This window comes from Arvicanthis niloticus, chromosome 5, assembly GCF_011762505.2.
Source record: "Arvicanthis niloticus isolate mArvNil1 chromosome 5, mArvNil1.pat.X, whole genome shotgun sequence".
Taxonomy (NCBI): Eukaryota; Metazoa; Chordata; class Mammalia; order Rodentia; family Muridae; genus Arvicanthis; species Arvicanthis niloticus.
In genome coordinates, this window is record NC_047662.1 from 34,990,351 (window position 1) to 35,011,815 (window position 21,465).

The 21,465-nt window shown below is 52.6% G+C and overlaps 1 protein-coding gene across 10 annotated transcripts in view; it reads left to right on the plus strand.

Annotated features, from left to right (window-relative positions):
* The window catches only part of Ptprf (protein tyrosine phosphatase receptor type F), an 83,097-nt gene extending 63,886 nt beyond the window's left edge, over nt 1-19,211 (plus strand). For 3 of the 10 annotated variants that reach the window (XM_076934344.1, XM_076934345.1, XM_076934346.1), the window contains 21 exons: nt 656-773; nt 849-1,427; nt 2,091-2,188; nt 2,415-2,668; nt 2,754-2,847; nt 3,432-3,656; nt 4,030-4,184; nt 6,687-6,802; nt 9,428-9,460; nt 10,275-10,372; nt 13,589-13,712; nt 13,822-13,997; nt 14,642-14,761; nt 14,990-15,144; nt 15,223-15,508; nt 15,611-15,789; nt 16,011-16,137; nt 16,333-16,458; nt 16,681-16,835; nt 16,942-17,077; nt 17,541-19,211. In XM_076934344.1, the coding sequence (XP_076790459.1) occupies nt 656-773; nt 849-1,427; nt 2,091-2,188; nt 2,415-2,668; nt 2,754-2,847; nt 3,432-3,656; nt 4,030-4,184; nt 6,687-6,802; nt 9,428-9,460; nt 10,275-10,372; nt 13,589-13,712; nt 13,822-13,997; nt 14,642-14,761; nt 14,990-15,144; nt 15,223-15,508; nt 15,611-15,789; nt 16,011-16,137; nt 16,333-16,458; nt 16,681-16,835; nt 16,942-17,077; nt 17,541-17,609 (3,423 nt within the window). In that variant the 3' untranslated portion in view covers nt 17,610-19,211. The remainder of the gene's footprint in view (nt 1-655; nt 774-848; nt 1,428-2,090; nt 2,189-2,414; nt 2,669-2,753; nt 2,848-3,431; nt 3,657-4,029; nt 4,185-6,686; nt 6,803-9,427; nt 9,461-10,274; nt 10,373-13,588; nt 13,713-13,821; nt 13,998-14,641; nt 14,762-14,989; nt 15,145-15,222; nt 15,509-15,610; nt 15,790-16,010; nt 16,138-16,332; nt 16,459-16,680; nt 16,836-16,941; nt 17,078-17,540) is intronic. The other 7 variants (XM_076934347.1, XM_076934348.1, XM_034501620.2 and 4 more) reach the window with 3 other exon arrangements.
* The last annotated feature ends 2,254 nt before the right edge of the window (nt 19,212-21,465 follow it).

Here is a 21,465-nt window from a genome sequence, read left to right on the forward strand (position 1 = left end):
TTCCCGGGTTTGAGGAATTCTGTGTCCTGTCTTTTTCTCCCTCTTACGTGGTTTCAGGAGGGATTAGATATCAGTCACTGGAGTAGATGGGCGTCTCTCTAACTCACATTGTTATACTTTGGCCCTCTCCTTTATCCTGTGCGTGCTCTCTCTCTTTCACTGTGTGTGTGTGTGTGTGTGTGTGTGTGTGTGTGTGTGTGTGTGTGTGCGCACACGTGCGCGCGCACATTAGTGTCTGTAAGTGGCCTTGCACCAGCTAGTTCAGGAGGGATGGTAGTCTGTATACATTTGCATGCCAAGAGACATGAAGGTGCCTGGTGCATACAAGGCTCTGTCTGTATGTGTGTAGAGACCTCATGAGGTGTCACTTACAGCACAATGGAGTGAAAGTAACAGTGTAGCCCTTGTTATTCTCTGAAAGGAAGGGTGAGCTGTCTGCCCCAGGCATGGGGCTCCTGGGGTGTGTGGCATGCTCCTAGCTCACATTCCACCTGGCTGTCCTGCCTCTAGCTGAGTAAGGATTTGTCCAGCTTCACCTCCCAAGACCCTGGTCCTATGTACCTGGGTACCCTAGGCTACAGTCTTCAGATGACTGATAGTCTAGCTTCTTTCTCACACAGTATAATGGGACCTGCCTTTCCTCCTTCGCCTTCAGGAAACCACCATCAGTGGCCTCACCCCTGAGACTACCTACTCCATTACCGTTGCTGCCTACACCACTAAGGGGGATGGTGCCCGAAGCAAGCCCAAAGTGGTTACTACAACAGGGGCAGGTGAGTGAGGGATCAGGGACAAAGCTGGGTGGGCAGCAGGGAGGGCGGCACCAGAGCCCAGTGCGTGCTGTTCAGTCCCAGGACGGCCCACCATGATGGTCAGCACCACGGCCATGCACACGGCGCTGCTGCAGTGGCACCCACCCAAGGAGCTGCCTGGAGAGCTGCTGGGCTATCGTCTGCAATACCGTCGGGCAGACGAGGCACGACCCAACACCATAGACTTTGGCAAGGATGACCAGCATTTTACAGTCACCGGTCTGCACAAAGGGGCCACCTACATCTTCCGGCTTGCTGCCAAGAACCGGGCTGGCCCAGGTGAAGAGTTTGAGAAAGAGATCACAACCCCTGAGGACGTGCCCACTGGCTTTCCTCAAAACCTTCGAGTGACAGGACTGACCACATCTACTACGGAACTGGCCTGGGACCCGCCTGTGCTGGCAGAGAGGAATGGTCGCATCACCAACTATACCGTGGTCTTCCGTGACATCAACAGCCAGCATGAAGTCCAGAATGTCACTGACGACATACACCTTACACTCTTGGGCCTCAAACCAGACACCACTTACGACATCAAGGTCCGTGCACATACCAGCAAAGGCGCCGGCCCACTCAGCCCCAGCATCCAGTCCCGGACCATGCCCATGGAGCAAGGTGTGTGCTGTGGTCATGGCATTGGCTGCCCAAGCGTGACTGCTCCTAGGGACCTGTGCTGTCCTTCACCCACTGACCTCTCGCAACTGATGCACCAGCTTCTGCTGTGTGATACTTCACGCTCTTGTGACCGCTAACCTCTAACGAACAGGCACCACATTCTTGGGTGTGCGGCCCTGACCTCTGCTGTCCTTGACCTACTGACCTATCTGCGTGACCTTCCAGTCTCTTGTGATCTTGACCCACTGATCTCTTTTTGCTACATCACCTTCTAGGGTGTGCAGCTTGCTCTACTTTGGTCTGTGGCACTAATCATTTTGGGGCCTAATCTACTGACATCCAGAGACCATGTGGCCATGTACATCTCGTGACCACAACCCACTAATCCCTGGCTACCCTGACCTGGTATCTGAGCTGAGGCTCTTTCGGAGATCTGGCCACAGGCATGGTGGTGTCCACAGCCGGTTCAGTGTTCACTGTGGAAGAACCTGGGTTAGGAGTTGGACTATGCAATGTGAAGCTGCCTGGGGGTACTTGATTGTCACCGTCAGTTCATGTCCCCTCCCTCCCCTACTCCTGTGCTTTAGCCATTGTCACATCCTCTGGCCCCTTCATCCCACCCCAGCTTGCCACAGAGCTCACTCCCTCCTCATGCTTCCACAGTGTTTGCCAAGAATTTCCGTGTGGCCGCCGCAATGAAGACATCTGTGCTGCTCAGCTGGGAGGTCCCTGATTCTTATAAGTCAGCTGTGCCCTTCAAGGTGGGTAGACGACTGCCAACCTAGCCCAGAGCCCCCTCCCACATCTGCTCTGCTTTGCCATCCCGATCCCAGCGCACGCACACACACACACACACACACACACACACACACACACACACACACACGTGTCTGTGAACTGGATCCTCGTGCGGTCTCTCCGCCCTGCAGACCTGTGGTGGGCGTCCTCACCCAGAGGCATGAGCTGCTCCTCCTCTTTCCCCTACAGATCCTGTACAATGGGCAGAGCGTGGAGGTGGACGGGCACTCTATGCGGAAGCTGATTGCAGACCTGCAACCCAACACAGAATATTCCTTCGTCCTGATGAATCGTGGCAGTAGCGCCGGGGGCCTACAGCATCTTGTGTCCATCCGCACCGCCCCAGACCTCCTGCCTCAGAAGCCACTGCCTGCCTCCGCCTTTATAGAGGATGGCCGCTTCTCCCTCTCCATGCCTCAAGTGCAGGACCCCTCGCTAGTCAGGTATACAGAGGAGGCCGGAGGCTGGTACAGATAGGGATTATAGCCACGGTTGATAAAGGTTCTGATTGTTACTCTGTCCACACAGGTGGTTCTACATTGTGGTGGTGCCCATTGACCGTGTGGGCGGGAACTTGCTGACACCAAGATGGAACACACCAGAGGAGTTGGAGCTGGACGAGGTGCCTAGGGAAAGATCAGCACTGAGGGTAGCCATGTGGTGGGCAATGGCCATCTTTCCCTGAGTGTTGCCCCAGGAGTCCAAATCTGGCTGTCAGCCACTCCCTCTCTGGGGAGAGGGACTCTGAGGGGAATCCCCAGGAGATTTCTGAATACTCCAGAAGGACTCACAAGTTCTTCCCTGGAGGAGGTGTTTGGTAAGAATCTCATGCTATGGGAGTCACTAGAGACATCTCTGCAGGTCTCAGTATCCTGAGCTCTGTGGACTCAGAGAGGCCTGTGGTGTAGAGCCGACAGAAGGCTCACACCTTAAGCCTAAGTTCTCCTGAACACATGAAATCACCTGTTTCTTCCTCACTGCTCATGTGGAAACTGATTTCTCTGGTTAGGATGAGGTTATTCATGAGGCCTGTCCTTATAGGCTACCAGGAGGGTCTCACTCTGATGTCAGGAAGTATCCTGTAATGGCTATGGCCAGACCAGCCCCATGGGGTTTCTAGGGAGAGGGAGCCCCTATATCAGCCTCAGTAGCTGATGTCCCAGGTTATGCTTCCAGGCCTTATGTGACTTTGCTCTGCTCTGCCAGCTTCTGGAGGCTATCGACCAGGGTGAGGAGAAACAGCGGCGGCGGCGGCGGCGGCGCCAGGCAGAGCGACTGAAGCCTTATGTGGCAGCTCGAGTGGATGTGCTTCCTGAGACCTTCACCCTGGGGGACAAGAAGAGCTACCGTGGCTTCTACAACCGGCCCCTGTCTCCGGATCTGAGTTACCAGTGCTTTGTGCTTGCCTCCCTCAAGGAGCCCATGGACCAGGTTGGCCTGATCTGGCATGACTCTCAGAACCCTGAGACCCCAGGCTTAATCTAAGACAGGCCAGTCTCAGACCTTAGGAGACCCCAGGTCTGCATTATCCCTGAGACTCCGGCATCTTAGGACTAGGACAGCCCAGAGGACCAAGACGTATGCTAGGTATCCCATGACACTAGGCCTCAGGATGTGAGGACCAGACCTAACATGGCTTTGGTAACCCAGTCCTGCTGACCTGCCATAAGTCGGTCTTACAGGGTGTAGAGCCTGGGCCAGCCCCATGTATCCTGGTCTCAGTGTCCTTTCTGGGCTTGATCAGTGAGGGTGGGAGCTTTCTTGCTGTACTCATAGCCCTTGCTGTTGTTTCACTGGACCACAGAAGCGCTACGCCTCCAGCCCCTACTCAGATGAGATTGTAGTCCAGGTGACACCAGCTCAGCAGCAGGAGGAGCCCGAGATGCTGTGGGTGACAGGCCCTGTCCTGGCGGTCATTCTCATCATACTCATTGTCATCGCCATCCTCCTATTCAAGAGGTGAGTGCCACGCCTGGCTCTGTGGGACAGAACCTGCCTTTTGCCTCTGCTACTCTCTGGTGCAGTGTTAAGTGGGCCATCTCAGCCTGGCCCCTGGGTGCAGTGGGAAGCTAGGATGGACAGAAACAGCGGTTCTGTGTGTGTGCACATCTGCAGGTCTGCCTTTATGAAGAAGGGCTGACCCCAGGCATGTCCGTCTGTTTCTGTGTGTGTGAGTGTGTCTGTCTCATCTACAGTTTTCAGGAGCCACTGCTTCCTGGTCTCCTGCTGTAAGCACTTTTCTTCTGCCACTAAGTCCTGGCTGGTTATCTAGCTACCTTTCCTCAGGCCCCCGAGAGGTCCAGGCTGAGTTGCAGACCCATATCCCCATGAGTACTTACACAGCAGACATTAACTAAAGACCGTTATAGCCATGGCTGTCTAACACTTACCTGTCTTGAGTAGTTGTAGCACCTGTCCTTGGAGGTGCCCCGCTGCCCTCTCAGCTTCCAAGCTGCTTCCAGATATTTTATCTGACCATCCACAATTTTATATTTATATATACACATATATTCTGATTTTTATAAAATAGGGTCTCACTGGATATAGCCTTGGCTTCCCTAGAGTCTAGCCCAGGCTGGCTTCAGACTCACAGAGATCTGCCTGCCTCTGTCTACCATGCTACTCTAAAGACTGAGGTAGCAGGATCTGCAGGGCTAACCTGGGTAACTTAGCTAAATCCTATCTCAAAAAAAAAAAAAAAAAAGTCTATTTTTTTTGTTTTGTTTTGTTTTTTTAAGGTGAGGAACTCAATGTGGAGTGCCTGCCTTTGCATGCACAAAGTCCCGGGTTCAAGTCCGAGTGCCACAAAAATTTAAGTTCTTCTTAAAAGCCTAACCTTTGAGCCTGACGGTTGAAATGCCTGGTTAATTGTATCTTTAGCATCTCCCTTGACATCAACACACTAAATCAGTCCAGTCTCTAGGCTCCTGCTCTGCAGCAGTGCCCACCCCTAGCCTCCAGTACCCCTCCCTCACCTGGTAGCTATGTACTCCTCGTTCTTACTTCTAGTCCCTGGTGCCTCAGAGACCTCTGGCTCCTGGTCCCATCTGTATACAGCCCCTCATCTATCCCAGAGTGCCCCACTGGATATGTGCTGGGCCTACAGCTGCTTAGGCTGAGCCCCCAGCAGCTGGCACATGGCTGGCTATTGAACATGTCCTGTTCTATGTGTGATGTGTCACCTCATGGAGGTACCCACTTCCCTGTCATTACCCTGCCCTTGTCTGGACCCCATAATCCTTCCTGGCAAGTTCACTCCTTCCTCTCACAGTAGACAGACCTATAGGTGGCACTAAGGAGTGTCCCTCCACCTACTTACCTCACCATCCATCCCCACTTGGGTTTCAATGTGTATACACAGAGGTGAGCCCCCGGAGGTTGTCCTGTGGGTACCTTATCAGGGTCCCACATGTCCCTTGTCATGTGAGGGCTGAGTGCTCCTCAGCAACAATGACCATTCCTTTCTTCTGTCCTTGCCTGTCTCTCGGGACCTAGTAAACAAGAAAGGTAGGAGTCGTTCCTTCTCTCTGTACACGCCTCCCCCTCACTTATCCCTCTGCACATCTTGGGCCTGCAGGGAGGGGCGGAGCTCTGACCTAACCCTCTTAGCCTGTGGCTTTAATCAGCAAGCTGCCTGCTCAGCACAGTAGGCTCTCCAGTTCTGGATGAACCCTCGTGAGCACGAGGTGCAGGCTCTGTCACGCTGCTGTTAGTTCAGCTCTGTACCCTCCTCAGTAGATGCTCCTCCCCGGAGCATGTGCACGCCGCAGCCCTCATTGCTTCCCTGAGTCCACAGAGCTCTCCAGAACCCTCCTTAGGCTCCTGTTTCTCCAACCTAATTCCTACAAGAGGCCATCTCTGCACTCGGCAGAGCAGCAGGGAAAGGTGCCCTGATGCACACATGCGTGGGTGTATTTCCAAGTTCTCCGCAGACACTCCCATGCAGGGACTGCAGGTGGTACCCCAGTAGTCTGTCTCTGACCCTGTCCTTTTTAGATGGACAAGCCAACGCTAGTGAGAGAGGACTCTGTCTGGCTAGGGCCCTGCTGTTCCTGCCCCTCCCCTGCCACTCTGGACATTTGCCCTGAGAGCCAGGCAGCTGGGACCCAGTCCCTTGTGATGTTTGTGTGTTTTATGTGCCAGTGCATGTTTGTTCGTCATGGTTTCTGCTGCCTCAGCTGTGGTCGCAGCAGCCACTGCCCAGTGGTGACCTGCCTCCTGTCTAGAGGAACCACCAGCCTCTCTGACCTTCCTCCCTCGCTGCACTGCTCCCGTGCCCACTCCACACCTGCTGTCTCCCTGCCCCATCCCTACCCTGTGTTCTCTCATGTTGACGCTGCTTTGCCCCTGGCTCACACCCAGAGATCCCAGGATAAGGTGGGGTGGTGGGAAGACATCTGTGGCCATGGGAGCTGCCCATGCTCCAAGTCTTCACTAGCTAGCCTTTTCTTGCTTCTTTAGGAAGAGAACACACTCCCCATCATCAAAGGATGAGCAGTCAATCGGGCTGAAGGACTCCCTGTTGGCCCACTCTTCTGACCCTGTGGAGATGCGGAGGCTTAACTACCAGACCCCAGGTAGGGCTGATCCCTCAGCCTCTTGGTCTTCAGCTCAGTCCCTCAGGCCACGGGTCTCTCCCACCAAAGACCTGAATGCACACTTACTTCTGGCTGCTTCTCTTCCTTTTTGGTTCCCTTTGTATTGACATGACGGAGGCATTCATATCCAACAGGTGGACAGGCTAGGAGACTTCTAGAGACAACAGAGGTCCCTGTGTGTTTCTAGTCTCTGAATATGGGCTGCAAGGGACCTCTTGAAGCCCACAGCTCTGTCACAAGTGGTCAGTCTCTATATCTGCTCTCTGGTCCTTGACAACACACACACACACACACACACACACACACACACACACACACACATACAGCAGGCTATGTTAGAAGTGAGAAGCTGTAGCAGACAGAATGATAGATGAGGAGCTCACACCTGACTATTTCAGGTTCACTGTGCATGGATGTGGGGTCCCAGCTCCAGGATCAATACCTGTCTCTTCCCCTGAGCTGCTCTCATTGACTTCAAACTGTTCTTTCCACCTGGAATATCACTCCTTCCCTACACCCCAGAGGTGTCTCTCAGAGAGCCACAGTCTCTCTAGCCGTAGCTCCTGAACTTGGCTGGTGCACCCCCATCCTTGTATTTATCATGTGGTAGATTCTCATTGGATGCCTGTGAGCACACAACAATGGGGTGAGTGAGTGAAGGAATGTGTGTACACAGAGGGCTTGTGTATGTGTGAGCTGGTTATCACTGCACATCAAATTACCCCCTAAACTTAGCGGCTTAAAACAACAGTAATTATGTATTCTCTCTCACAGTTTTTATGAGTCAGGAATTCAGAGAGGGCACGGTAGGTTCAGTGTTTATTCTAGAAATACCCAGGCCCTCATCTGGAAGATTTGAAAGCTGGGAACTAGAATCATTTAAAGTGAGGCTGGCAAATTATGGCCTGGAGCCAAATACTGCCCACTATCTGCTTTTATAAATAAGTCTGCCTGGCACAGTACTATATCCATTCATTTCTGGGGACGTTTGCACTACAAAGGTCAGTTGACAAATAGAAGGTAGAAGAGAACCTGGATGTCTGCAAGTCTCTAGTACTTGTTTTCTGGCCTTTGTAGTGAACGTTTGCCAACCCCTGGGTGGTTTGTTCAGGTGCCTCTTTGTGTAGCCTGGACTTCCTTACAGCATGGTGACTGAGTTCTTGAGAAAGTGTGCCGAGTGGACCTAGCAGACTGTTGTAACCAGTGAGTGGATCTGTGAGGAAGGCAAGCACCAGAATGGTGCTAGAAGAGACTGCTCTCAGAGGGTGCCTCACTTCATGGGCACTGTGCAGGAATTTGGGTTGAAGGTGGCTCTAAGTGGAAGCACAGTGTGTGTACATCAGAAATTCTTTTTTTGTTGTTGTTGTTTTTGTTTTTTTTTTGGTTTTCAAGACAGGGTTTCTCTGTGTAGCCCTGGCTGTCCTAGAACTCACTCTGTAGACCAGGCTGGCCTCAAACTCAGAAATCCGCCTGCCTCTGCCTCCCAAGTGCTGGGATTAAAGGCGTGTGCCACCACCGCCCGGCCAGGTTAAAATTCTTAAGGGTATTTCTGCAGCATTGGAGCCAAGAAGTAACTGAGGCTAGGCAGAGGTCTTCTTGACCAGACCTTGACCAGCAGGCTGAACAGCTTAGATTTCATCCTGACCGACCAAGAGAGTTGTTGAAGGTCTTCATCTGAGGAACAGCAGGGCTGCTATAAAAATACCTCTGACTGCTTCTGTGGAGAGCGGGCCCACGGGGAGGAGGTCGGGCAGTTAAGTGATAGGAGAGTGAGGGCAGAAGAGCAGGCTCTGGGAAGCTGAAGGTGGTAAAGCAGAAAGTGAACTGAGCTCACACACGGATGCAAAGACAGCTCAATGATTGCTGCCATAGAGATGTCCAAGTGGCCTTGGTGTCTGGACTTTGTGCTGACCTCAGCCCAGACGCCACCAGTGTGAGTGATGCCAAGGATCAGGCAGTGGTCAAAGCTCAGAATGGGCAGACTCTCCCAGGATGAGTAGGAAGGGAGAAGGGAAACCCATGACGACAGGATTGCGTAGTGTTAGGGGAGTATGCAGACAGAGGTGTGGGCAGAAAGGCTCCCTGTCTCGGGTGCTAGCGTAGTGTGATATTGAGAAGGTGGGGTAGGACCCAGCCTTCAAGCAGGAGTCTTCCCATGGGTTGAAGAGCAACAGAGGGGATGCGGAGCCCCTTTCAAATATCAGTGTGTGAAGGATACCATGGGTACATGACATCCCCGAGAAGAGAGGAATGTGAGATTTTAAAAGATTTTTTATTTCCAGTATGGAGACCATTTGAAAATGGCCAAGGTCAGATTTTGAGGGGCTGAGGGCTGGGTTGGACTGACATTTATTATAGGGTCTCAAGAGGACACTCAGACCCGTGGTGTTTGGAAGCTCTCACTTTGGGGGAGGGAGGACTCTCTCTGTTACTGGAAGACATGTGAGCTTATAATGGAACCTGATCCACACTCCCGTCTGTGCCCCTTCCTCTTGCCCGTCACCTACAGTCCCTTCAGTGTTGAACCGCAGAACCAGGTGACCAGAAAAGGGCTCCTGAGCTCTGCTCCTGTCCCATTGTTTTCTTGGTTTGTTTTCTTTGCAGGTTCCAGTGCCCCCAGTTGCCCGAATATCTCAAGTTAGTTTTCAAAGTTCCTGAGTTTGGGGACACTTTGGCTTCAGTGTATCTACACTCTCCTACTTCCTCACCGTCTCCCCTCTTCCTCCTTTCGTTTCCCCTTGCTGTTATTCCCCCCTCTCCCAGCTGTCTACCTTCCCTCTGTCCCCTCCTGTGCCCACCTGGTTTCTTCCAGTGTCTTCTCTCCCACCCCATCTCCCTGTCCCTGCCACCTCTGGTCTCAGTCCGACCCCCCTGTGCCTCTGTCCTGTTCCCTTGCCTGTCTTTGTATCTCCCTCCCCGTCTGTGCTTCTCTCTTTCTACTTCTGTGCCACTCTGCCATTGTCTTTGCACTCCATGACCATTCTTCCCACACACTTGGTGCCTGGGATGACAGGGCCACCAAATCTCCTGGGGTAACTGGCATCAATGAGGGGTGAGGGGTTTGCTTCAGACAGGTGTGGTAAGAGCCCAGCTTCTAGCCTATCTGCTGCTGCCATGTCCCTGAGCTTGCAGCCCCATCTTTGTGGGAAGAAGCCTCTTGTTCCTCTTAGACAGACCTGGCAGGCAGAGAGCCCTGTTGTCCCCATGCAGCACCAGATCATCTGGACATGCTTCTGTGTGCTCACAGTACACACGCCTCCCTCTGGCCTCCCCTGATGCCCAGCCACTGTGTGTTTTCCATTCCTGTTGCCGCCGCATGTGCTGTTGTCTCCATGCCACCAGTGCCGAGTACTTCATGATCACACATGTTCACACATGCCTTGGGCTGTCTCTACCACCCTGCTCAGGACTCACACTGATGCTGCCTGTGTGTCTGCTCCACCTCCCCCAGGTATGCGAGACCACCCGCCCATCCCCATCACTGACCTGGCAGACAATATCGAGCGCCTCAAAGCCAACGATGGGCTCAAGTTCTCTCAGGAGTATGAGGTGAGACACACACCACTCCCACCGTGTGTCCTCAGTCTACCCAAGGCCATTTTTGTTTTGTCCTGGGTTCCAGCTGGGGCTGGGGATGTTGGGAGGTAGGCCAGGGAAATCAACAGCAAAGTTCCGTTGGTGCTGGACTCAGCCCACAGGCTCACCATAGCCCTCTGGTGGTCACCCTGGGACATGTTTCAGAAGGCCCTTCTAGGTGCCCAAGCCTACAGAAGCAGACACTGATTTAGTAACAATGGCTGTAATATCTAATCTCCAAAAAGAACAGGTCAGCACCAGGATCCTCTTACTTGGTCCCCCATGGAGTGTTACTGTCACAGTCTTGTCTTACATACCAGAAAGCAGTACTCAAACGGGAGTGAGTTAGTTGCCCAGAGTCAAACGGCTGAGGAGTAGTGGAGGAGCCAAGATTGCCACCTGGACCTGACCCATGCTGTCTTCATGACCAGCCACACCTCAGGCCTGCATAGCAGTGTTACTGAGTCTCCCATGGTGACCATTGTCAGTGAGGGGCAGGAAGATTGTCCTCAGGCCAGCTTCCATCTTGCTCCTACTTGTGATCACGTGTGCATGCAGAAACACATAGTAGCTCATAGATAGGGAGTCAGGAAGCCCTCCAAGTGTTCACCTCACTCTGGTCTTCATCTCTGTTTGCTAGGAGCTCAGACTTCAGGGTCTGTGAGTGCCTATCCCACCCACAGCTCTGTCAGGGACAGTTGGATGTCCCTAGGCCATCCAGTCAGGGGAGCCTTATTAGAAAGGAAGTGATAAGGAGACCCCCTTTTTTCATCTCTGCTGTGTCGGCCGCTCTTTTGCCAGCACTTGGCATAGGCCACAGTTGATGACTGATGGACAGATGATGAATGGATTCATTCAGCTGGACCCAGGGGGTTGCTCTTTTAGTCAGGTGTCCACTCTTGAGTTATGTTTGGGGGATATATCCCTGGGTACTGGAGTTGCCCTTCTAAGGGCAATGGGCCAGGTAGATCCTGAAGGCAAGAGGCCAGGCTTCCAAAGAAGAAAATTGATCTTGGCAGGTAGACAGATGAGCATGTGTCTGCATAGCAACGATGCCACCTCTGCTGTAGAGGCAGAGCCTGTCAGCCGGGCATCCTGCATTTAGCTTGGCTTCTGGCCAAGGTGGCCTTCCTTGTTTTTTACCAATATTCACTCTTGTTCTGCCCCACACCTTGCCATCCTTCCTATAAGGCTCTGCCTGCCTTGGCACCCAGGGCTCCTGCTCACAGCCATCATCTTGGCACCTGCCCTCCATTCCTCCCATCTGAGCTTTCTTTAAAGGGCCTAATCTTTGTCCTAGAAGCCTCCAGATCTATTGTGGGCTGTCCCGTAACTTTCTCTTTCATGGTCTGTAAGTCATTTGTCAGACTGTTGCTAGCACCTAACTGTGTGCCAGTCCCTGTGCTGAGTGTTGGACATACAGAGACAGATGGCCTTGGGACACAGTCACTGAGAAACACAGGCAGAGCAGTAATCGGTGCTGTGGGTATGTGGTTCTGACAACATGAACTGAAATCATACATAGCAAACACAATGGTGGGTGTGTCTGGTGGGTGGGGCCTTGCAGAAGTGATGAGCCAGCCTCCTTAAAGAATAATGAGACTGGGACCAAAACGGAGGAGACTATGATATAGGCGTTGATTCTGTCCATCCACAAAGTAAGGACAATAACTCAAACCTGTCTTGAGTAAAGAGATGGAGAAAATGCACACAGCAGCTTAGAACGGTGCTGGTCACACCATGAGCTCACACAGAAATGTAGCTGTTAGCATTTTTGTGCCCTGAGCCAGTCAAGAGCATGGGAGGCTTTTGAGCAGGAATTTGATACTCAGATCTGCATGTTTTGAAAGACTGTTCTGGCTGAAGGACAGTGGGTTGGAGTAGGGCAAGAGAGGGGGCCTGGAGGTACTAAACGGAGCTAGTTACTAGCTGCAGGCAGCGGTAGCACGTTGAGAATAGCAATGGAAGGGAGTGTGGGGGTGTAGTAAGCAGTGGGAGGGGCACTGGGAGTTTCTAAGATGGACTTCAAACCTGGCTAGGCTTCCTGGGTCAGTGATTGGTACTGTCCACTGAGAGGGAGGTCACAACAGAGCCTTTGATGGGAAACTGAGCTGGCCTTTATAAGGACTGGGGGTAGAAAGACCTGCGAAGCTTGTGCATGGAGATGTCTCGGGCCCTTCAGGACAGTAGGGGCAGCTCTGGCATGTCAGCATAACAGTCCTGTGAATGGGGTGGGGGTGGCTAATGGGAGTGCTTCAGTCAGGGAAGCACTTATAAAAGGTGAAGGTTGCAGGTATGGCTGTGTAAAATGGCCACTTGCAATCCCAGAGCAGGGAAATAGAAACAGAAGCCACCATGGTCCTACTGGCTAGCCAGCCTGGCTTACTTGGTGAGCCATAGAGGTCACTGAGAGGTCCTGGTTCGAGGGCAGAGTGTTGTTAGGGTTGTCCACCACACAGGTACACAAACATATACATGTACACACGCGCATTTTAAGAGAGAGGGAAAAGGAAAAAATCCTGTGAATGGGCTATGGATGAAACTAATTTGGTAGGGTGCTTGCTTAGAATTTGCCAAGCCCTGGATTTGACCTCCAGCATCACATAAAGGGGGTAGCACACACTGTAATCCCACTGCTCACCCACACATAACATGGAAGCAGGAAGATGGGGACTTCAGAGTCATTCTTAGCTGCATAGTAGGTAGTAAGTTCAAACCTAGCAGGGTATACATGACACCCTGTCCAAAAAAAACTAAACAAACCAAGCAACGTTTCCTGAGCAATGAAGATGTAGGATGAGATGAGAGCTGGGTAGGAGATGCGGAGGAGTTAGGTACTACATGCAGAGACAGCAGGGTCAGAGAACAAGGGAACTGGCAGAGTAGGAAAAGGCAGAGATGGAGAGGAGAGCTGGGCAGCATGGTGTGCGGACCTGGAGCCCAGGCAGCCACATTATCATCATATCATTCCACTGGTCGGGTGCAGGTCCTGTCCCATGACCCACCCAGTCCTCATCTGCTCTTCCACGGGCTGCCGTGGAAGTTTGAGTCCTCTATTTGTCTTTTTCCAGACTTGGGATGTGTCAGCCCAATGGCTGGGGAATGTAGGTGTTACTTAGCTGCAAAGCTCCGTGGGTAGGCTTCCCTTGGCTTGGCTCTCACTCTCCCTGTTTCTTCCATTTCCGGCAGTCCATTGACCCTGGACAGCAGTTCACATGGGAGAATTCCAATTCGGAGGTGAACAAGCCCAAGAACCGCTATGCAAATGTCATTGCCTATGACCATTCTCGAGTCCTCCTCACCTCCATTGATGGTGAGCCCGGGGCACATTGCCCCTTCTGCCCTGCTCTCCAGAATTCCGTGAGCACAGTGGGCTGGCCTGGGCCCTAGGTTAATGCTCTCACATCCCTTTGCGTCTTTAGGTGTTCCTGGGAGTGACTACATCAATGCCAACTACATTGATGGCTACCGAAAGCAGAATGCCTACATCGCCACACAGGGTCCGCTGCCTGAGACCATGGGCGATTTCTGGAGGATGGTGTGGGAACAGCGTACAGCCACAGTGGTCATGATGACCAGGCTAGAGGAGAAATCCCGGGTGAGGAGAATGGACAGGAAATGACTTGGTGACGCTGGGTACCACCTTCTGTGAATGTTTTCAAGGGACTCCCCAAGGTCTATGGTTTTCCTGGATCATTGTCTCACTCCCTAGATGCAGGGGAACTGCTGGGATGTGATGTAGCATGTTCCCCAGGTGCTTATGGGTTCCCGGGATGTTAATGTGTTTCACCAAATGCTGTCATTTTCTGGGATGTTAATATGTTCCCCGGCTTCTGGGATGTTCCCGGGGTGTTCACATGTTCCCCAGATGCCGGAATGCTCCTGGGGTGTTCACACATCTGTTAATTAGTGGAAGGAGCCGCCGATGTCTGCTTTTGTACTGCGAAGCATTGACTGGAACATAAAATTTACAGAGCTTGAAAATGGGGCATAAACGTTATGGGTAAATTTGGCAGAAAATGTGCCTGGTGCGATCTGGTGTTGAATAAATAATTTTCAATTATAGTCCTCCTTCAGCCAGTGAGGGCAAGGGTGGTAGCTTAGTGAGGAAGAGGGCAGGTGAGAATCCGGAGCTGGGGCCTGTGTAGCCAGGTAAGCTGGACCTTTCCCCTGCTCTGCCTTTGTGCATCCTATCACATTGTCATCTATACCTTCTCCCCTGTCCTGCCCATCCTCCTCCAGGTGAAGTGTGATCAGTATTGGCCAGCCCGTGGCACTGAGACCTATGGCCTCATTCAGGTGACCCTGGTGGACACTGTGGAGTTGGCCACATACACCATGCGCACCTTTGCACTCCATAAGGTATGGCCCTGAGTGCCCAAGCACTCGTCCATCACTTAGGTTGTAGCCTGAGTATTATTGGCTGGCCTTGGGGTCAGGGCTGGGAGGTGTATGAGGGGTTCTCACAGCCTGTGTTAGGTGAGTATCTAGTGTGGCTTCTGGGTATCACCTGAGAGCAGCTGGTCTGGCCCCTTCCCTGGGTCTGTGGCAGGCAAACCTCAGACCTCATCTCTATTGACCATTCCCCAGAGTGGCTCCAGTGAGAAGCGTGAGCTGCGTCAGTTCCAGTTCATGGCCTGGCCAGACCATGGGGTTCCTGAGTACCCCACTCCCATCTTGGCCTTCCTGAGACGGGTCAAGGCCTGTAACCCACTAGATGCAGGCCCCATGGTGGTGCATTGCAGGTGAGAGTCCAGCACCACCAGAGGGGAGGGGTGGGAGATGAGGGGACCCCCCGCCCCAAGCTCTGCTCTTCTCCTCAGCGCCGGTGTGGGCCGCACAGGCTGCTTTATTGTCATCGATGCAATGCTGGAGCGTATGAAGCACGAGAAGACAGTGGACATCTATGGCCACATGACATGCATGCGCTCACAAAGGAACTACATGGTGCAGACGGAGGACCAGTATGTGTTCATCCATGAGGCATTGTTAGAGGCTGCCATGTGCGGACACACTGAGGTGCTTGCTCGCAACCTCTATGCCCACATCCAGAAGCTAGGCCAAGTGCCTCCCGGGGAGAGTGTCACTGCCATGGAGCTTGAGTTCAAGGTGGGACTCCAGAGGGCCTGCTTGACTCCGGGGTCCTGGACTCGGTCGTGGGAAGGCCTCTTTGCAGGAAGCCAGGCCTGACGGAACCCTTCCTCTTCACAGTTGCTGGCCAACTCCAAGGCCCACACATCTCGCTTCATTAGTGCCAACCTGCCCTGCAACAAGTTCAAGAACCGCCTGGTGAATATCATGCCCTATGAGCTGACTCGGGTGTGTTTGCAACCCATCCGTGGTGTGGAGGGCTCTGACTACATCAACGCCAGCTTTCTAGATGGCTACAGGTCGGCATCCTTCCCCCTATCCCACCGTGCCTTTCGGTACCTTGGTCTGCTTCTGATTGGGAGAGTTAAGAGCTAACCCAAAAGATCAGAGTGGGTTGGGTACAGAAGTGAGGGCTTCCTGGAGGAGGGCTGCTTTTTGAGCAGGGTCCTAAGGAGCTAGGCAGTGTCGGGACAGGTGGGGGCAGCAGCACCTCCAGCATGTCAAGTCTTATGTCACCCAGACAGCAGAAGGCCTACATAGCTACACAGGGGCCTCTGGCAGAGAGCACCGAGGACTTCTGGCGCATGTTATGGGAGCACAATTCCACCATCATCGTCATGCTGACCAAGCTTCGGGAGATGGGCAGGGTGAGCCCACCCCTTCCCCTAGGGCCCCCTCTCATACCAGGGAGGACACTAGCTACCCTTGGGAAAGACGGACCTGTTTTACTGTCTGCTCTCATACCCCACCTGAGGCATCCTGTCCCAAAGTCCTCTGAAACATGGTATTCTCTTTGACTGGCTTCCCCTGATTGTGGGCGGTGCCTGGTGTTCTGTCCACAGGAGAAATGTCACCAGTACTGGCCAGCAGAGCGCTCTGCCCGCTATCAGTACTTCGTTGTTGACCCGATGGCCGAATACAACATGCCCCAGTATATCCTGCGTGAATTCAAAGTCACAGATGCCCGGGTGAGTGGTGGCCGAAGGGTGACATAAATGTGTCCCTCACGCTACCTGGGCACACGTGGGTCTCTGTGCCTCATGGCACTGCAGCTCACTGCGGGAATGTGAGTCGTGGGCATCACCTCCTAGAGTGGCCTCGGGAGTTAGTTAGTCCCTGTGTGGCTGTACTCCCGGTTAAGACGGCCCAAGGTACAAACCTTAATGCCGCCCCCTGACCTTCTCTCCCAGGATGGGCAGTCAAGGACAATCCGACAGTTCCAGTTTACAGACTGGCCGGAGCAAGGGGTGCCCAAAACGGGCGAAGGCTTCATCGATTTCATCGGTCAGGTGCACAAGACCAAGGAGCAGTTTGGACAGGATGGGCCCATCACAGTGCACTGCAGGTGGGACGGTCCCCATGGAGGGGTGGGGTGGACAGTGGTCCCGAAGGCCAGGGAAGTTCACTTCGTGAGGGGAGCGGGACTCCTGACACAACCATTCTCTGAGCAGTGCTGGTGTGGGCCGCACCGGTGTGTTCATCACCCTGAGCATTGTCCTGGAGCGCATGCGCTACGAGGGTGTGGTTGACATGTTCCAGACCGTGAAGACCCTCCGTACACAGCGCCCTGCAATGGTGCAGACAGAGGTATGCACACCAGAGTCAAGGACACAGGTGTCTCCCTACAAGTCACAGCTGCACCTGCAGCTGCTGGCCCACGTGTATTTGTTCATGTTCTAGCTGTGTGGTATTACTTGTCCTGCATGACATGCAGGGACAGGAGAGCAATGTTCATTTGGTAATCCTTTCTAGTGTGTCATGCTGCCTTCAGGGTCAGGGTTAGACGTAGCAGTCTGTAAGACATGTGAGTCTGGGAACAGACAAATGTGGTTCTAGTAGCAGGGGTGAGCATAGGCCTGGACAAGGGATAAAGGAGAAGTGGGCCGATGAGGCTTCAACTGGAGGGTACCTGAGCAGTTCTCTGGGTCCAGCATCTGCTCTTAGCCAACAGAGGCTATTCCTGTGGCCTCTGGCTACAGTGTGAGTGTCCTTCTGTTTGGAATAGCTATTGGCACTGTTCACACTGACCAGGACCCCCTCTTTTTCAAAGGACCAATACCAGCTGTGCTACCGTGCGGCCCTGGAATACCTCGGCAGCTTTGATCACTATGCAACGTAACTACTGCTCCCCTCTCCTCCGACGCTCCCCTGAGGGGCTCCGGAGGGGACCCAGCTCCTCTGAGCCATACCGACCATCGTCCAGCCCTCCTGCACGGATGCTGTTGCCGGCAGAGCACAGCCCACTGGGATCACAGCATTTCGGGAACATTGCCACACCAGTCAGAGAGCCCAGAACACCTGGGCGAGTAGGCGGACTGGCAGCCTGGCTCTGGGCCCTTGTCCATCCGGGCCCAAAGGGAGCCCCGCTTCAAGCTCTCTGTTCAGCTCCGCGATTCTCATGCTTCTCATGGGGTGGGAAAGGGGGCAAAGCCCTCACTTTTTATACATTAGGCGGGGTAGACTGCGGGGTCCTAGCCTCTTCCTCCGAATTTCCTTTTGCAGATCTTTCACTGCAGATTGGGCTGCTGTGGGAGTTGGGACTTGTTTGTTTTCCTTTTTGAGTTCACGTTGGATCCTTTCTTGTACAACTTCTGCGGAAGGACGCAGTACACACCTTCCTTGTGCAGAGCTAGGGCCCTACCTGAGCAAGTCGGCTGTGGCCCGGGAGGCAGTGCGGCTCCTGCTGTCCTCCAGCCTTTCAGATGAGATCCTATTCCAGCCAAATGCAGGGAAACACTTTATTTTGTTTGTTTTAGGTTTTGTTTTTCCTTGAGAGCCTTTTTTTAGGCCCCACAGACAGTGGTGGGCGGGGAGGCGATAAGAAACACATCCCCAGTGTGCATTTAACATTCATAGCCTACAACCACAGACGTGTCTGGGGGAGCCTGGCAAGGCGTTCCTCGTCACCATCGTGTTTGCAAAGGTTCAAAAAACAAAAATTAAAAAAAAAAAAAAAAACATAAAAATATTTTTTTTTAAAAAAAAAGAAATAAAGATTCATCCCCTGGCCTCTACTTCAGATCTGAAGTGGGAGGCAACTCAATGTGCCTGGGGCTCGCCATGGGCCCACAGAGTCTCGCTATCATCCTCAGCATTGCAGTGTGGCAGGTGTTTGTAGGCTGTGGGTTCTGGCCACCTCGGTAAATGAATGGCACAGGTGAGGGCCTATGCCACGCCCCACACACCTCAGGGCCAAGCGGGGGCGTGGCTGGCCCTTCCGGTCTAGGCCAGTGGGCCTGGTAGCACATGTCTGTCCTCGGTGGGACAGATGCTTTCTCTCCTGGTTTGCAGCTGTCTTCAAATCCCCCATGACCTGCTCTTCCCACTCTTTCTAGTTGCCCTCACAAACCAATGTGGCAAGACTACTGGACTTGTATCCATGGCACTACACTCAGTCCTCGTATCTCAGCTTGCTGAGGGGCAGGGAGAGGGTCTCTTCCTCTGGGCAGCACTATCTAGATAGGTAAGTGGGGGCGGGGAAGGGTGCATAGCTGTTTTAGCCGAGGGACTCGATGCCGATGTCCCCAGATATAGCTAGGCTAAGTCAAGATCAGCAGTCCGGGGTTGGTGGTGTTGGATGAAACATTCATTTTTACCTTGTGGATGCTAGTGCTGTAGAGTTCACTGTTGTACACAGTCTGTTTTCTATTTGTTAAGAAAAACTACAGCATCATTGCATACTTCTTGATGGTAATAAATTTGAATAATCAGATTTCTTACATATCGGGCCTCTGTCTCAGCTCCTGTATCTAGAGTGTGGTATCGTAAGTCTGTGGCTAGGGTGGGTTCTGAGGAGTCCATTCCAAGAGGACAATGAGGCCCCAACCTGAGTGAGTGCCTGTGACGGGGCAGGTCCCAGCCATGGCCACCTGAATAGAAAATGGAACCACCTGTCTGAGCTGCAGCTGTGGAGAGCACCCAGGGCTCTCAGACCCTTGTCTCTCCTCACCTTGTGATGCTGTGGATTGCCAAATGGAGGGTGCAGTGCACCTCCCCATCACCTCCTTCATCTTCTCCCAGGCTCTAACGAATGAGATAATTCTGTGGACTTAGAAAATGACCATATGGAAGTTGATCAGTAAGAAATCTTGTAATTTTTGCCATGTGGGTATTGGACACACACAGTGAGACCCTCTGGGCTCACGGACACAGCAAGGAGGGTTCGCTGACCCTGCAGCCTTGACCCTGGTGGTCAGAAGGCTCCCTGATCTTGGAATCCTGGACAAATCAGAAAAAGAAATACTCAAGTCACACACAGCAGAGTTGTCACAGACTTGCTGTGGCCCTGGGAAAGGCCTAAAGGTGGTGTTTTTAGAGGATGAGTAGCAATTAGTTGGAAGAGGGAGGAAGAGTCCTAGTGGAAGGAAGGCCCAGTGCAAAGGTTGGGAGCCTATGCCATAGCAAGCAGGAAGTTCCAAGTAGTACAGTGATCCCCTAGGGCTGGAAAGGGGATGGGTGGAGCCAGACCAATGAGTTGGTTGTGAAAGGGATGAAGATATGCCTGCACACTACCTGCCTTGCATTGTGCTGACTCAGCATGAGACCCCCAGGCTATTCCAGGGTTATCAGTCCCCACCCCTCACTTCGAAAGGCCAAGCCTAGAAACCAGCCCCTCCTTGGTTTCCCAGCACACAGAGTTTAGTGCTCAATCCATTTCTATTCAGAGAAGGGTAACCAGCGTGCCATGGTTTCTGATGGGATGAAATTTGAAGAATTACTTGCTAATTCAAAGATTGAACTGTGAGATGTCAAGGGAAGAGTAAATTCCAAGCCTACTCTTGAATGCCAGCATGCAGACCTGCCCCTCAAGGACACACACACACACACACACACACACACACACACACACTCCTTTATAGACGGAAATCACAGGGATTGCTGTAGATCAGGGAGGCCTTCCCTGATCAGGGAGTAAGGGCTTCCACCAAAGAGACCACATGGCAGGTTAAGCACCAGAGTTGGGACCCACACACACTAGTATCTGTTTCAAAATCTTTTCTCTATCCCCAACAGTATCAAATCTCCACTGTATTTTGTGTCAGCTGGTTTTTTTGAGACAGGGTCTCACTGTGTAGTTTTGGCTGGCCTGGCCTGGAACTCACTTCATAGACCACCAGTTTGGCTTCAAACTCCAAAATCTGCCTGCCTCTGCCTCCTGAGTTCTGGGATTAAAGACATGCACCACTATGCCCGTTTTGGTTTGGTTTGGTTTGGGGTTTTTGTTTTGTTTTGTTTTGTTTTGTTTTGTTTTGTTTTGTTTTGTTTGTTTTTTAACAGGCAGGGCCTCATGGTTCAGACCTCAGATTCATGTACTTCTGATAAACTTCTGATCCTCCAGCCTCCACATCCCAAATGCAGAGATTACAGGGTGGTAACTACCATTCCTGGCTTCCTGGTTTAGAGGCAAGCACTCTACCAAGTGAACCCCACTCTTGTTACCCTCAGGCCTGCTCCTCTGAGGTCTCCCCTTGCAGAGTTTAGCACCCCAGGCACTAAGTTTGCTAATCAGGCATCTCTCCTGATTCTAGCACCGAACCCTGCCCGTGTGGCCTCTTATACCTGTGTGTCTTCATTCCCACTGCTTCTGACCCAAGCCATACACCAGGCCCTCCAGCTTGAGATGAGTCTCACTCACCCTTTAGCTCAGGCTAGCTCCACTTTCATGGTATTGTTCCTGAGCACTGGGATTACAGGCATGAGCCACCGTGTCCATCCCTGAGCAATCCTTTCCCACTTGGCATGCCTTCTACGTGGTCTGCTTGTTCCCAAGCCTGTCCTAGCCAACTCGTTCTCAACATGGCAGCCAGAATGATCATGCCAGGTAGACCTGACTGAAGAGATCCACCAAGCTCTCAAAATCAGCTGTAACTCCCTGGTTTTCCAGGTCTGGAGGATCTGGTCTTATTACCCTGTTTCCCAAACACACACACACACACACACACACACACACACACACACACACAAGCCACTTTTTT